This window comes from Nyctibius grandis, chromosome 27, assembly GCF_013368605.1.
Source record: "Nyctibius grandis isolate bNycGra1 chromosome 27, bNycGra1.pri, whole genome shotgun sequence".
In the NCBI taxonomy this organism is placed as follows: domain Eukaryota; kingdom Metazoa; phylum Chordata; class Aves; order Nyctibiiformes; family Nyctibiidae; genus Nyctibius; species Nyctibius grandis.
Genome location: NC_090684.1, coordinates 6,557,050 through 6,573,451, shown reverse-complemented (window position 1 = coordinate 6,573,451; position 16,402 = coordinate 6,557,050). Strand labels below are relative to the sequence as shown.

The following is a 16,402-nucleotide window of genomic DNA, read 5'->3' as shown; positions in this document are numbered from 1 at the left end:
TCATTGGCCTGTGATGCTCCACAGCCCATCTAATATTTCCAGTACTCAGGGTTGGGACAAGGTGTCAGTACTACCCTTCTGGACAGACAGACAGACCCAGTGGAGGGATCCAGGAGCTCTGAGACTGAAGTAGCCAGGGCCTTTTGGGCATGAACGTAGGGCTTTTAGGGCATGAATGTAGGACACGCTCTGCCCACGAGGCAGTGCCATGCCCTCCCCCTCATGCTGTCTGTGTGTACACTGCTCTACGTTGCTGTCTGCCTTTGCCTTCCAGTCCCAGTATATTTTCCTGCACAGCTGTATCCTGGACAAGATCTTGGAGGAACCACTCCTGGGTTTATCAGGGACAGAGAGGTAAGGGCCTGCTGTGTTTTGCCGGCCACCCTATCGACCCTGATCCACAGCCCCTTCATGCAGCAAGCTGGGATCCTGACCACAGCTTGAGCCTTGGCTCCAGGGCAGAAGGACGGGGAAGCCCAGCCAGTCATCCCACGGGTGTTTTGAAGGGGGTCAGCCCAGGGCTGGTTGCTCCCTGCAGCATGGGGAGCCCAGCACAGAACTAGGTGTGAGTCACTGGGCACACTGGGAGGGCTTGGGGAACCACATCCTCCTTTCCTCCAGTGCCAGTGTCCTGGGCTCCGCCAATGCCAAAGAGCTGCAGAGCTGTCCTGGGGAAGGAATTTCAACCAGCCCCTGGCTTGCCAACCTACAGGGATGCCCTAGAGAGAGGTTCAAATGGAGGGGCTCATGGCAGCTGGGTGGCCTTGGGATGTCCCTTCTAATGGAGGCCAAGAGAAGGAAGCAGAGTCAGGCTGGCCATGGCTTTGCCCACCTACCTCGTTGTCTCTGAGGCTACATCTGGAGGTCACATACCTTTCTTTATGGTCAAATTGTCTCCTCGCTCACACAGAACAGGATGCCCTTGTCCTTGATGCATCTTGGGAATGGGCCTGGGCTGTGCCACACCTGAGACCTGCCTTTGTCTAGGGGAGAGCAGGTTGGCATGGGCCAGAGCTGGGCTGGGGGCCTGCGAGGGCCCCGGCATTTGAGGGATGAAGGTCTGCTCACAGCCCTGTCCTCCTACTGCAGGCACAGCCTGGATGCTGCTGAGTTTAGTCAACCTCACCCTTACTCCCAATTTCTCTCCCCAGGTCCTGCCCCATCCCGCTGAAAAGCTTTGCTCAGCACTATGCCCAGAAGGCGGCCAAGTCCCATGTGGGCTTCTTGAGGGAATACGAGGTGAGAGCTGTCCTGGGCAGGGTGTAGAGAGTGCTGCCATGGCCATATGCACTGGGGGGACCTGGGGAGCGATTGCACCTGGTCAGGCTGAGGGACACCCAGTAAGTGCCTCCTGAGTGGGGCCCATGCCCCGGTTTCTGTGTGCCTGGCTGTCCTGACAGTGTCCCCTCTCCATGGCATTGCATCCCCAGGCTCATAGCTCCCTCACACATCCTGCATTGATGAGGGTCTGTCCGTGACCCGCTCCTTCCCAGACACCATGCAGGGTAGGGACCTACCTGAACACCATTCTCCTACAGAGCCATTACCTGATGGCCCAGACCTGGCAGCCCACCCCAGAGGTGGTCACATAGCACCCCTGCTAAGGGTTCTGCACGTGCAGCTATAACCACCCCTTGCCGAGGCCAAGTGTCCTCAGGAGTCCCTAGTTCCTCCTGCTCCTCCTGACCCTTCCTCTCTCACTGCTTCCTCCACTCTCTTTCACTCTGGCAGACTCTCCTAGAGGTTGTCAAGGAAGAAGCCAGCTCTGCAACACCATCTTCAGGCAACCAGCAGACACGGCCCTCTTCCAGCATCCTCCCATGTAAGTGCTGTGACACCCTGCATCCTCTTCCTTCCTGTACCTGCGTGGAGCCAAGCTGGACCAGGGCCGGTGTCCCAAAGTACAAGAAAATATTTTGACACACTGCAGTGAGTCCACCAGAAGGCTACCAAGCAGTTTCAGGGGGTGGAGCACATGATGTATGGGACTGAGATAGGTGGGTTTGTTCAGCCTGGAGGAGAGAAGGCAAAGGGGAGATCTTATTGCTATCTTCAGCTACCTGCTGGGAGGGCACAGAGAAAATGTGGAGTCTTCTCAGAGGTGCACCATGGAGGCAGAAGAGGCAATGGTGATGATTTGGAAGGGTAATCCAACTCAGTATAAGGAAAAATGAATACCCATGAAGGTGGCCAAATGCTGGAACAGGGGCCCAGAGCATCTGCAGGCTCTCCATCCTTGGAGATAGGCAGATCTCCATTGGCTAAGAAACTGAGCAACCTGCACTACACGTATCTGCTTTGAGCAGGAGGTTGGGATAGAGACCTGTCTTTTGGGGACCAATATCCACGAGCTGGAGAAGAACACTGCAGAGGGGAGCACCTTTGCAGAGAAATGGTGAATGGGGTGTTGGATTTGTGTGGCTGTGTGGAGTCTGGCAGTCGGGCTGCAGGAGCTGTGTGAGCACAATGCTGCCCTGGATCTCTCCACCTCCCACATATTTTGCAGATGATCGCTCCAGAGTGAAGTTTTCCCTGCTGGAACAGGGCCCTTTCTCAGGTCTTCTGCAGGTGTGGCATGTCCCGGTGAGTTGTACCCCCAGCAGCCATGCCCACCCCTCTGCCTGGGTCCCACAGGCAGCAGGTGATGCTCCCCCTTCCTCACCGTGCCCCTGTTCCGGGCTGCCTGGCTCCTGCGCTGCTCCACTGGTCACTGCCACTGTGATCCTGTGTGGATAAGAGGACTGTGGGGACTGAGGATGTACCTTCCCTCACCTGCCCAGTTTGGGCTGTCCTCACTTCCCTCCCTCGGTGCTTTCTCTTCTCTCATTGCCTCCTGACCTGCTGAGCTTCCCTTCTTTTCCTGGCCTCTCCCACAGCCGCCCGGGCTGAGGGGGTACCATCAGGAGAGTGATGTTCTCGTTCCCCACCCAGGGCTGCAGCTCCAGCAGGGAGTATCTGGCTGTCCAGGGACCTGACAAGTTAACCATGGAGGACTTCTGGACCCTGGTGTGGGAACAGGATGTTCACACCATCCTAACACTTCTCCCATGGCAGGAGAAGGGGGAGGTAAGACGCCATGCCTGCCTGTGCCATGGCAGAGCAGGGATCTCTTTAATGGAGTTGGAAGAGAGCACAGCTCTGAAACTTGAATTCTTTTCACTGCCTCCTGAAGCCTGGGTGCAGATCCTGTGTCAAAGTGCTCCCACAGCTTGTCACGGGAGACAGGTTGTCTGCCCACTGTGCAGTCCATGGCCCTGGACTCAGCTGGTACACTTCAAGATGCATCTCCATGGCACCCAAGAACAGCAGCTCCTGCCTCTGACCAGCCGAGGCAGAGAGCTTTTGCTGAGAGAGATTCCCACTGCCAAGCAGCTCTGTGTTAGCAGGGAAGCTGGCTGCAATCTGCTGTTGTTTCCAAAACGCCCACAGGGTTTAGCTAGAATCACAGAATCACAGACTGGTTTGGGTTGGAAGGGACCTTAAAGCTCATCCACTTCCAACCCCCCTGCCACGGGCAGGGACACCTTCCACCAGACCGGGTTGCTCCAAGCCCCATCCAACCTGGCCTTGAACACTGCCAGGGAGGGGGCAGCCACAGCTTCTCTGGGCAACCTGGGCCAGGGTCTCACCACCCTCACAGCAAAGAATTTCTCCCTAATATCTCATCTATATCTCCCCTCTTTCAGTTTAAAACCGTCACCCCTCATCCTGTCACTACTTGCCCTTGTAAAAAGTTCTTCTCTAGCTAGGGGATGAATTGACATAGAGTGATGTTGGGGCTGCTCTCGGACCAACCCCTTCACAGACCCCAAACTGACTGATCTGAAAGATGGCAACTGTCAACATGAACCCAAACTTGCTGTTGCGCACAGGTCCCAGGCGAGGCGTGCTGGCCCCTGGAAGGAGATTCTCTCTGCACAAAGATGCTGACCATCCAGTGCGGCGCAGAGAAGCTTGTCTCCGGGTGGAGGTGTATCCAGCTCAAAATGAAACATGTATGTGTTGATGGAGCTGGCCTGGCTCCCACTGCCTGGGATGTTCTTCACTGCTAGCAAACAGGTCTGTAGGAACAAGGGCAGAAAGGTCCGTGGAGACTTGTCTGAGCTGCAAGAGCAGTGACAGCAGTCCACAAATGCAGGAGGGACTCTAGATTGCAACACCCAAAACATGTGCTGAGTGGACATAGGAGATGCACGGGAGAGACCTTGGAGGCTTTGCCCACCCCTTGATGATAGGTCTTTCTAACCTTCTTTGAAAAGGCCCACACAGTTCTCGGTCTCCCTCTCAAGGGGCAGATTGGGGTGCTGTGGAGAAGGAGAGCAGGTTGCCAGAGGCACCATACCCACCATGTGGGTGACGGGCAATGCCCCAGCAGAGACTGCCTGGACAGCTTTAGAGAAGCTAGCAGTTAGCTCAGGAAAGCATTTGACAGCCTAAGGATTGGAGAACGGGAACCCCTCTGCATCCAAACTCACCCATCCCTCCCCAACAGCAACGTCAACTCTTTGTGTCTCACCAGGAGAAGAAAGGAAAGGAGAGGCAGGTACAACAGTTCCTATACACGCTCTGGAGCAGCAAGAAGCAGCCAGATGTCCAGAGCCTGGTGGAGCTCCTCACCACTGTCAGACGGTGCATGCCCCATCGGAAGAGAGCCGGTCCTCTCCTGCTGCACTGCAGGTACATCACATTCCTGCTCCATCCGAGGGCAGCCTCCCAGAGCTGGTACCCACCAGGTTGCACAGCGCCTTGGCATGGCCACCAGTAAGCCTGCATCCTCCACCAAGGACCCCCAGGGTTTTGGGGCGTGTTGAGAGGAGGTTCATGTGAGCCAGGGAAGCTGTGAGCTTGGGAGGTCAGATGAAGCAGTGCTCTGCCAAGCATGTATGAGGAAGGAGGGCAAACAGGGCTGCGCCAGGGGCAAGCATGGACGGAGCAGGCATTCCCAGGCTGAGGTGCCCAGGCCATCCCTGGGCTGACTGCTGGGATCCTGGGAGCAGCCCTGATGTCCTCATCTGCTTGCAGCCAGGTAGAGCTCACAGTCCCACAGGAGCCAACCCAACTGGCACATCGTCAGAGCTGGCTTAGTTGAGGGAGCACAGCTCGGCAGGGCAGGGTAGGCTGGATCTCAAGTCTCTTTCAGCAGGCACTTTGGGGTCCCATCCCCCTGGTCAGCACATATCTCCCTGCCACTAAGACCAGTGTTCTCAGTCCTCTATCACCACTGTACTCAGTTGCTGCATGTTTTCTCATGGGGCTTCTGACTTCTTGGGCTGGTGCCCACTTCCAAAGAGGTTCAGCTCAGCCTGACCTGGCATCAACGGCCCTCCCTTGTCCCTTGCAGTGGTGACGTGAGCCAAATGGGGATGCTGATCTCCCTGGATTGCCTGTTGCACCAGATGAAAGCTGAGAGAATCGTGGATGTCTACGGGGTGACCCTCCAGCTGACAAGAAGCTGCTGTCTCATGACCCCGACTCTGGTAGGTGGGAAGGAGGAAGGGTAGTGGGCCAGGGAGAACAGAGCATTCATGCTGAGCTGCCTGGAGCTGGCGGCATGCTGCCCGCTCCCTGGATGCTACCTGCACCTGGGAGCCTGTCCAGCCTATGCAGGGATTTATTCAATGCTTCCTCCCCACCCTGCGGCTCTGCCAGCCATAGACGGCTAAGGGCACTGTCTTTTCCCAGGGAAAAAGACTTTTTTCATCTCCTCAGTTCTGGAGTTACAATAGGTGAAATTGCGTGTGAGCTCACGATAAATGCAAAACACTCTTCCCATTCTGCCCTGGAAAGCATGATGCCTTGGTTTCATCTTACGTGACAGGCTGAGAGAGTTGGGGCTGCTCAGCCTGGAGAAGAGATGTCTCCAGGGAGACCTTCTAAGCAGCCTTCCAGCACCTGAAGAGGCTACAGGAAAGCTGGAGAGGGACTTTTTACAAGGGCATGGAGTGATCGGATGAGGGAGAATGGTTTTAAACTGAAAGAGGGGAGATTTAGATGAGATATTAGGGAGAAATTCTTTCCTGTGAGGGTGGTGAGACCCTGGCCCAGGTTGCTCAGAGAAGCTGTGGCTGCCCCCTCCCTGGCCATGTTCAAGGCCAGGTTGGATGGGGCTTGGAGCAACCTGGTCTAGTGGAAGATGTCCCTGCCCATGGCAGGGGGGCTGGAACTAGATGATCTTTAAGGTTCCTTCCAACCCAAACCATTCTATGATTCTGTGTGACAAACCTACCTGCTCACCCTTGGCCTCTGGACAGGGCTGTCAGCCTGGGTGTCAAGAATCTGTGGGGTTTCCCCTTATTCGGTGCCTTTCCCTGCTGCATCCCCCACACCCAGAGCCTGCTCCCAGCCCCTGCCTGCTGCCAGAGCTGGGGCCGCCTGCAAGGGGGGCCGTGGGACAACCTGCCACCTTTGCAGCTGCCCTGCAGCCATGCAGGCTGTGGCACTGCCTGATGGTTCCACAGCCATGCCTTGCCGTGCTATGCCAGCCCAGCCCAGCCTGATGGCCTCCGGCATGCGCTCCTGATGGGCGCTGGTGGCACAGATGCCCTCTGGACAGTGCTTTCATTTGCTGTGAACGCTGAACGAGCTGATGCAGCATCCCTGGAAACCCTCCCCACAGAGGACAGCAGAATTGGGGCAGATCTCTCCAGGGCTTCCCAGCTGCAGAGCCGCCTGCAAGCAGCTAATTGCATTCTTAATTAATGTGAACCATGCACATGCTGGGAGCCGGAGGAGGGCAAGGCATCTGCTGCCCCTACTTCAGAGCTCCTTTGTATTTCAGCAGCGGTCTTGCCGAGCAGAGACACAACTTGCCCATAAAAGCACAGCAAGCGCCGATCAAAAGCCGCTGCCCCACTGAGCGGGGGCAGCGGGGGCAGCTGCCTCCCCACCTTGCCACGAGCAGTGGTTGCTCTGATCCCAGCACGGCCAGTGAAGGACAGGCAGGGCTACCCTCCAGCCCCACGCCACTGCCATGTGGCTGCCAGCCTCCTCCATCACTGCGGGGACTTGCCAGGACCCCTTTATCTCTGGTGGGGGCACATTGCTGTCATTCTGGGGGCATCAGTTGATTTTTTGGGGGATTTAGTAGACAAACAAGGGCGAAGATGAAGCTTTGAGGGTTTGTCCATGGATAACTGCCGGGTATTTAAGCACCCCCAGCTCCAGCACGGCGCATGTCTCTGGGGATGGGCTCTTGCATTTGGCCAGGCGTTGTGTGCGCCTGGTCTGAAGTCAATCCTGGGCTGTCACTCCAGATTTCACAATCAGGCCAGGCTCATTGAAAACATGCTCTGGTGACCTGGAACCACAGCCATTGTGTGATCTGTGGCTTTCCCGGCCCTTCAGTGGGGCTAAACCCACTGCCAGCAGGGAAGGAGGCTCCTCGTGACTTGCAGCTTAGCCAGCGCATTAGTGAGCTGCTCAGAGGCCCCTCTGTCAAGTCCCTAATCCCCCTTCCTGGCTACCATGTGATTTCGACCCACATCATTTGCAGGCTGGCCCTGCCCTCCAGCTTTGTGCGTTGAGTACAACCTCATTACCTTTCCCACAGCTTGCCTTTCCCGGAGCCCTGCCGCGGCGGTGGTCAGTCCTGGGTGTTTTGTAGCCTAGCATCATTTTGGGGCAGCCTGGCATTTGAGCAGAACCTTGTATCAAATCCACCGTGGACTTGAGACATGTGGTAATGATGGATCATTTTGGTGATCTTAAAGAAATGATGCAACTGGACTAAAACCACCCAGATCTTTTTGTCTACCTCTGAGAGCTTGCAGAGATCTACCCTGAACCACTGTCAACACTTGACTCAGGTACACTGAGACTACCACCAAGGGAAACTCCTGCTCCAGAGGTCTTTCCTCCTGGCCTCAGGTCACTGCAGACCCTGTGCACTCCAGCAGGGCAGAGCCAGCCCTGCTCGCTGCCCTTCAGCATCACTGGAGTTGCTCTTTGGTCTTGTGTTGGATGCAAACACCATGGCATGTCCAAAAGACACTGGGGCACTTTGAGGAAGTCAGGTGACATTGTTCCTCTCCATCTCAGATGGAGATGTTCCTCTCATCCCCATCACAGGGATGATGAAGCAGGAGGAAACAAACATGGTGTAACTACAGCTCCAGGCCTGATTCTTCCCTTCTGGGCAACTCTGGTGACACGGGACAAACATGGACCACCAAATCCTGCTCTGCCATCAGACACTGTTAGTTAATTAGGACCTTTTAAGGCAAATTGCAGGATTAGTCCTGCAACCAGGTCTCTGTCAGAAACCTGACTCCAGACCCCCCTTTCTCTCTTGCAGGACCAGTACATGTTCCTGTACACCTGCATCCGGGACATCATCGCTCAGAAACAGCCCTAACACTGCTCAGCACTTCCTGGCAGCATCGTGCCCTCCACTTCTGCGGGGTCCTGTTCGGAGCCGGGAGCTGGGGTGAGAGCACCATGGAGCTCCTGGCACAGAGCGAGCCCTGCAGCGAGAGATGACCTACCCTGGCACTGTCACCAGCGTGGCCCACACGGTGTTAGCAGCGACACAGGATCTCCTGAACAGATGGGCAGTGCTGTCCTGCCACGCGCTGCTGCAGCACCTCTGTGCAGACTTTGGCCGTCTCCTGGGATTCCTGGTGCGTGGAAGGTTTGTTAACCCCACTGCAGTATGCAGCGCCGATTGCAGAGGCTCTGCGGTGCCCCTGCCCTTCAGCACAGAAGGGGCAGCCCTGGGCTCACTCCCGGACAGCTCTGGTGCCCACAAGCTGCTGAGGTCTGACACCATGGTCTCCATGTGCTCATGAGCACCAGGCATGTTGAGGTCTCAGACACAGCTGTGGGCAGAGCGTGGTGGGAGCTGGCTTGTCTTGGCTGGTGGATCAGTCTTAGGTACAAACAATAAACAGCCCTAGGAAAGAGCTTACTTGTAAGGGTGGGCTGGCTTTTGTGGGGTCTCACCAATGCCGAGGCCTTCCCCTGCTGCAGCACAGCAGCCATTCCCAAAAGGGCAGCTGTGTCCCTAGCCCTGGCCAGCAGATGAGGTGCCCTTGGGCACCCCAGATACTGCAGCCCATGGCACACAGCAGCTTCTGCTCACTCTCATCTGCTCGTGTTACTGAGGCAACACTTGTGCAGTGAGCCTCCAACCCACCCGCAGCTTTACGAGGAGGAGACACATTTTCGAATGAAGCCTGGGCTTGAAGTTATGAACCGGCCGGCTCCCAAGAGCCAAGGACCAGGGCAAAGCCACCTGGTCCAGCTGACATGCTGGCAAGCAGCTGGCAGCCCTGTGGCTCACTGCAGAGCACTGGCTCCTGCTCTGGGAACTGGGTTGTCCGTGCAGCTATGTGTAGAGACACCGCTCTCTGCAAGCAGGCACAGCCGTGCACAAGCTGAAGTTGCAAGTAGCAACTTGGTTCATTGATCTCCAAGTGCAAGTCAGAAGGAAGAGTTAAAAAAATCAGATGATTTAATGAGCATATTCTTGGGGTAGAAAAAAACTGTATCTGGGAACCCATTTACCCTCCTTCACCCCTTCAGGCAGCATGGGGTTATGGCACAGTCTCAAAGCAGCACCTCTGTCCCAGTCTGGGCCCACGCTCCTACCCACAATACCATGCCCTGCGGGAGCTGCCTTGGAGTGGGGTGAGGAGACACAACAGCTACGACAAGGATGTCCCAAGACCTACTGTAAGGAGTAGACAGCCCCAGGTCAGGGACTGAGTTGGCCACTGATCCTACTGTCCCTCTGTTTCCACAAGCAGCTTCTCCCTCTTCCAAAGCAAGGACCCTGCTGTCTGCACCCCGGAGTGGGACACCCAGGCACCTAAGCATGGGCAACCATCAGCCATCCCAGCACTGGGATGATGCCTCATTTGCAACTGGGTTTGATGCCCTGCACCTTTCCCCCTCTCCCCATCCCCACCACCCACCAGTGCAGTGCAGCTGCCAGCCATGTGTTCAGGCAGGGATGGGAACCTGCTTGCTCTCCTTTGCTGCCCACGTATAGATGCAGACAGTGCACAGCTAGGTAGGAGCAGTCTCTCCATGCACACAATGTATCTCCCATACCTCTGCTGGGTCCCCTCTGCCATCCTCTCCTTCCCTGCATTCCCTGCCGTGCGTCCAGCTCCATGCTGCAGCACTCATCGGCTAAAGGAAACCAAGATGGTGCAGAGCCTTAGCCCCACACAGGGCTGGTTTTTCCCCCACTGCTTCCCCCCCACCCTGGGCACTCAGTATGTGCAATGCTGTCTTCACTATAGGCCAGAGCATCCTGAGTTGCCCATGACCACCCTCATCCACCCTGACCTGGATTGTCATGGATCCAGTTGCTGTTTGAAAATGTTTCCGTGTGACTACATCTTTGTCCCAAGGTCACCCACCAGCCTGATGTGACAGGTCACCCACTGCTCAGCCTGCACAAGTGACCATTGCAGTGACTTGTAGTGTTTCTGCTTCTGGTTGGATGCCAACATGCCAAAAGCTCTCCAGGAGCACGTGTGAATACTTTCAACGTGAAAAAGGCCTGCAAAACTCAGTGGATATTCTTATGTGCACAAAAGGATTTATGATGTCGTCTTGGGAGGAGTCTGGCACTTGCCCATGCGCTTGCAGGAAGCCTGGTGGCTTTATGGCTTTCATGTAACCAGTAACTCCTAAACTATGCTTGTGCTGCAGGATAAGTGTCACAGCAAGGAAATGTTTGCTCCCAGTGACCCCCCAGCTCAGCAGGCAGGATTGGTGGGGCAAAGCTGTTTGCTGCTCATGAGATGCCACCTGCTATGTTCTTCTGGGGCACCACAGGAGGACACACTGGTGCATGCTGGAGGCCTGACATAAAGCAAGCAAGCTGCAAAATCAAATCTGGTCCAAAGAACGACGTGCTCATTGTCTGTCCAGAGTTTTGAGTTGATAGGCTGGTGAAGTTGAGACCTGCCCAGCAGCACAGAATCTCACCAGTGTAGGGTTTTTTTCCCAAGAGCCCCCAATAAGGAGCAGTCTCAAAGACCATGTGGTGTGCCACCACATGCACATAGGTCCATCCTCCTTAGACCTCCATCAGAAAGCTGACATCCAGCTTTCACCCTCCAGTGCCAGCCAGCCTTAAAAATAGTTCCTGGGCTACAAGACAGTAGCCTTCTGCCAGGACCTGCAAGCCCACTCTAACAAACCCCTATAAGGACAGTGAAAGTGCTGTTACTTCCACACTGGAGGCCCAGTCCCATCCACATGTCAAAGTCCTCTCCTCTCTGCCTTAGCCTCAGCCCAGCTGACCTGCAAAGCACACGAAAGCAGAGGTCCCTCAGCAGGAATGAGAGAGGGAGCTGCTGATGTAGGACAAGGACTGGTGCTCATTCCTTCAAACGGGGGAGAGATGAACCAGATCTGGAGCCAACTCCAGCATCACCCCACTGGTGGTGTTGGACACAGCCTGTGGTTCATTTGCTGTGCATGGCCCAGAAACCCCAGATGCTGAGCACAGTTACATCCCAAAGGTGTGTGTAGATGCGAGCTTTAGCCTGGTGCCCAAGAGGCTCTTGTTCAAAGTGTGCAGTCTCCACTGAACACGGACAAGCGTTTGTACCTGTCTGTCCCGGCATGGTTTATGATGTGCAAAACACCTAATGCTCTTAGTCCCAGGGGATTTCAAGAACATCTGTGGAGCACCCTGACCTGTGAAGTGGGGCCAGTCACAGTGACAGTGAAGATGCGAAGGAGGAGCCATTGCCATGAGGTACCAGGAGCCTTGTGAGGGGCACAGAAGCAGGATTACCAGGGATTTTGCTCTCTAGAGCCTGGCAGCCAGTGTGCGGGGCTCATACTGCTGGCTCCCTACTCTGGGTGGGTGGTCATTGCCCCTTTGGCTGAGCATCACCCCACAGCAGCCTGGGGTTCTGCAGAGACAAGCTACCAGGATCTCCCAGCATCCTGGCCAGGACTTCATCCTCAGAAAGGGGCAGCTGCCAAGGATAAGGAGGGGCAGGAACTCCCCATCCTTTCTTTTCTATTTTTCTGCAATCAGAGCTACCCTGTGGCTTTCAGAGTCATTATGCCTGGGGCTTTGCTCAAAGCCATATTCCCCATGGAGAGGGTCTGGGTCTGGCTCTACAGCTTGTGGCACAGGAGAGAGGCCTCAGAATGGGAGAGCATTCCCAGGGACTGCTTGTGGGCTCTCACCTTTCGTGGAGGAGAGCAGGACAACATCCACATGAGACAACTTGGGGGATGAGTTCTGCTGGCACTTGCCCCACACCACCTCTCCTCCCAACGAGGCTCAGTTAAGCACATCACTGTCCATCTGCCTTGCCAGATGGGCTGCTGCCCCAGGATCTTTCTACAGCCCCTTGGGAAAGTGCCCATGGATCTCCTGTGTGTCCATGCACAGAGGTGGGAGTTCCAGCACAGCTACACACAGCCAGCCAGGTCTGCTGCACCGACCCAGGACTCGTGGCACAGAATTGCGAGGGGCAACAGCTCTGAGTCGTAAGGAAGCAAGTGAAAGCCACGGTGGGGGAGGCATGTTGCTGTCTGCAGAGCTTCCAGGAGACCAGGAGCAAGTGATCCCACAGCCCTCACATCTGGCTAGCACAACACCACAGTGTTTCCAGCAGAGCCAGCAGCCAAGGTGAACCTGCAGACATCTGCAGCTAAAGCACAGCTGCTCTGGCGGGTATGGAGGGACCTTCTCATCAACAGGGCAGGCATGGGACAGGGATTTGTCACGAAAACTGGCCGGCAGGTTTCCCCCAGTGACTTTGGTACGGCTGCGTCCGCGGCACAGCCCTCTGCTCCGCATTTCACGTCCTGTCTAACAGGAGGCCGACTTGGTGACGATGATGAATTTACGACCTCCCACCCACTGCTGCAGCGGAGTCTGGAGCCACAGATGCTTACAGAGGGTGTCGTGGGAGCTGCGGTTTGGATGAATAATTTTCCAGCCCTGCAGCTCAGAGCCACGAAACCCAGAGGGGGAGAGAGAGACAAACAAAACAGTAAAACAAAACAAGCCTCCAGCTCGGGCCGCCCAGCGAGTTCTGGATCGTGCCATGTTGTTTTTCATATTTAGCCTGCTCCAGTCTGGCAGCATCCAGCCACCACCCTCCTCTATCAGCCCCCGTGCAGAGGTCAAGACCATGAAGATGAGCAGGACCATGTCCATTCGGACCCCCCTTCCCACTCCCTTCCCATGGCTGCCAGAGCAGGGGCAGCCTGGGTTACCATTGCCAAGTGGCAGGAGAGCAGGAGCACCCAATCCTCGGATCTCCTGGGGACCCACAGCCATGGGAGCCTGCTGGGGCTGGGGCACCACAGCTCCTTGATCCCACAGCTGCTCCATTCACTGCTGCTGAACCTCTGCCCTAGGCTCTCCCCTGTCCCCTGCTTCCTCCAGGGCACAGAGAGGCCAGCAGCTGCCACATCTTCCCACAGCACAGTAACAGGGCATTGCTCCCACCACAGGGAGCCCATGGCACCCAGCCACATCCCAAGCTGGACACCTCCGTGATATTAGATGCCTGGCACCAGGCTGTGGCTGCCCCAGCTGTAGCCATGATGTGGGGATGCCCACTGCTCACTGTCTCTTCCACCTGAGCTGTACCAGCACTGGGAGCAGCAGGATTGCAGCCTATTCCTCCCCAGGATCTCCAGCGTAGTCTGTCATCAGCTATTGCTGTCAGCCACGTCCTGGAGAGCAGAAGCCCTGGGGCCAGATAGATTCAAGGAAGGTCTGAACTGGAAGGGGAATTCCTCCTGGGACAGCCAAGTAGGACCAGAGCTGAGGTTCCCTGTTCAACACCCTGCTCTTGCATGTGCTAGGCTTGCCATGGCTTCGGCTCCCTGACCCAGCTGATGCAGACACTCGAAAAAGGAAGGTCCTCAAGCATGTAGGACACTGAACCAGGGTTCTGGTCCACCTAACAGGTCTTCTACCTAGCTCTGAACCTCTGTCCCACTTCTCTGCAGGGCATGGAGCCACCAGGCTGCCCCATGGCCTTTTGCAAGCAGCGTCTCCCAGAGCAAGGAGTTAAAGTGCATCTGAGGCTTGTGCTGTTCTGTGCCCTGGGCATCAGGGAGGAACCGTCCTTCTCTGTGTGACTTCATTGGTACCAGCCTTTCCCACTCTCAGGGAGCATGGATACCTCCAGTCCCCATCCTCCCCCTGCCCAGTCAGGCAGCTGGAGCAGCATGCTGGGCACTGGGGCTTTCTGCTTGTTTGCAAGTGTTTGCATTTACATTTTGGAAAGCCTCTGGCAGCCCTTGCTGGGCCCGGACTCACCCGCGGCCTGACTGTGGTATTTCAGCCTTTGGATGGCCCCGATGGGAGCAGGGACACCGGGAACATTCCTCTGGCCTTTGCCCCGTGCCTGACCTCGAATGGCTCCCCGGGGTATGCCCCAGGCTTACAGACACATCCGAAGCACCAGACTCTTGGCTCCCGCTGCATTCAGCCCATCCCTACTGGTTTGGGCCACATCCTGCTCTCCCCAGAACCTGGAGGACCGGCTTCAGGAGAAGCCAGAGATGGCGAGAAAGTCTGGAGGGCTCATCCTACAGAGAGATCACGTCCCAGGAGTGAGTGTCCCCTCCACAGAGGTGTCATAGATGAGGTGGATGAGTGCATGCCCTGGCACGCATGGGCCAGTCCTGGTGACGCTAATTTTTCTCTGGTGCCCCTGTGCTTTGTGAGACTGCCTGGGGCTCTCTGCATCTCCTCCACGCCCTGCAAGCCATTCTGGAGACTGCCTCTCTGTTGTCCTCTCCAGTGTGTGGCACAGTGGGGACTTGGTTCCTGCTATGACCTTGGCAGTGAAAAACAGCCAGCGTCCTCCTGGTCTGCAGTAGGGACTGGTTGTCCTTGGAGATCAACAGCCCAACTGGGATTTCACTGAGCTGATCCTTAACCTTCTGAAATTTGGAAACAAATAAAAAGAGGGCACAGAGAGTTGCCCCGTGGGAGCAGGGCAGAAGATACACTTATGGATTTGTTCCAGGGCCCCCAGGTCTGGCACATGCTGAGGACAGAAAGAAACAGCCTCCAGCCCTTTGACTCAGCTAGCACAACCTGTCTTCCAGCTTGGGAATGTCCCTGGCTGGATGTCCAACGCATTGGCAGCACCTTGGGAGCAGCGACAGTACAGCACTGCTCATCATCTCCCTCAGCTCAGCAGGAAGAGCATTGCTGAGGGACAAGGTCAAAGTCCAGCAAGTTGTCCTGTCCGGGCCCACAGAGTCATTTTGGCTCTGTGGGAGGGGATATCAGCGCGTGTTGTAAGGGTTTAGCTGCAGCCCTGCCCCAGCCATACCTCTGCAAAAACTTTGTTAGGCTTTAAACTCCAACAGCTCTAAAAAGCCTTGTCAGCCACAGTCCACAGCCCAAAGCTTGTTTGGCATTTCATTTCTGGTCCACAGAGAGGATTTGGCCAGCGCTGGTACCCATAGTCCCAGCCCTCCTCAGGTCCAAGCTGAGATCCAGAGCCAGACCACCTCAAGCCTGTTGTGCTGGCGTGAATAACACAGCCCTTTCCCACCACCCCTGCCTCTTCTGTGCAATAACTGTGCTTGCAGTAGCTCAGACGAGCTGGACCTTGGCTGTACTCTACATTTTCCCTTTTTTTTTTCCCTCTTTTAAGCAAGCTGCAGGAAGACTTGTTAGCCATGCAGTGTGGAGGCAGCAGAAGTATCACCTGGGATGTCACCTGCCACCCAGAGGTACCACATAGAATCACAGAATGGTTTGGGTTGGAAGGGACCTTAAAGATCATCTAGTTCCAGCCCCCCTGCCACGGGCAGGGACACCTTCCACCAGACCAGGTTGCTCCCAGCCCCATCCAACCTGGCCTTGAACACTGCCAGGGAGGGGGCAGCCACAGCTTCTCTGGGCAACCTGGGCCAGGGTCTCACCACCCTCACAGGAAAGAATTTCTCCCTAATATCTAAGGAAGATTTCTTCCTAATATCTAACATGCTAAGGTGTCACGCTCAGCCACAAACCCCCCAGTGTTTGATCCCAAAGTCTCAGCATCATCCTTTAAAAGCAGGTCTCTGTGAAGAGGGGGGTGCAGCAGACCATGTCGGGGAGCCTTGTGAGTGGGTCAGGTGAGCAGATCGTGCTGCCCAGCTTGCTGTGGAGCAGTGCTCTCCTCACCTCCCCAACCCACAGCCTGCCGCTAGAGGACAACACACAAACACGTGTGAGCCTTGCAGAAAAACACCCACCCGCACATTAATAGGAATGAGCTGGATCTGGAGCTCCCGGTGCCTTTAACAAGGGCATGGTGCAGCCCGCACTGCTCGCAGCAAACTGCAGTTTCAGTGAGAGCTGGCTGAAAAGTGACACTTCCACCCCAGAGGGACTTATTCAGAAATTCCAGGTTTACCATGGAAACATCAAAGGTCTCTAGTCCAAACGACTCCATGT

The 16,402-nt window shown here is 55.8% G+C and overlaps 1 protein-coding gene across 1 annotated transcript in view; it reads left to right on the top strand.

Moving 5' to 3' along the window:
- LOC137674152 (receptor-type tyrosine-protein phosphatase V-like) overlaps positions 1-8,729 on the top strand; it is a 36,445-nt gene extending 27,716 nt beyond the window's left edge. The window contains exons 31-39 of the mRNA XM_068419333.1: positions 275-354; positions 1,152-1,239; positions 1,732-1,822; positions 2,507-2,583; positions 2,932-3,066; positions 3,873-3,995; positions 4,520-4,677; positions 5,342-5,477; positions 8,294-8,729. Of these exons, the coding sequence (XP_068275434.1) occupies positions 275-354; positions 1,152-1,239; positions 1,732-1,822; positions 2,507-2,583; positions 2,932-3,066; positions 3,873-3,995; positions 4,520-4,677; positions 5,342-5,477; positions 8,294-8,353 (948 nt within the window). The 3' untranslated portion in view covers positions 8,354-8,729. The remainder of the gene's footprint in view (positions 1-274; positions 355-1,151; positions 1,240-1,731; positions 1,823-2,506; positions 2,584-2,931; positions 3,067-3,872; positions 3,996-4,519; positions 4,678-5,341; positions 5,478-8,293) is intronic.
- Positions 8,730-16,402: the final 7,673 nt, after the last annotated feature.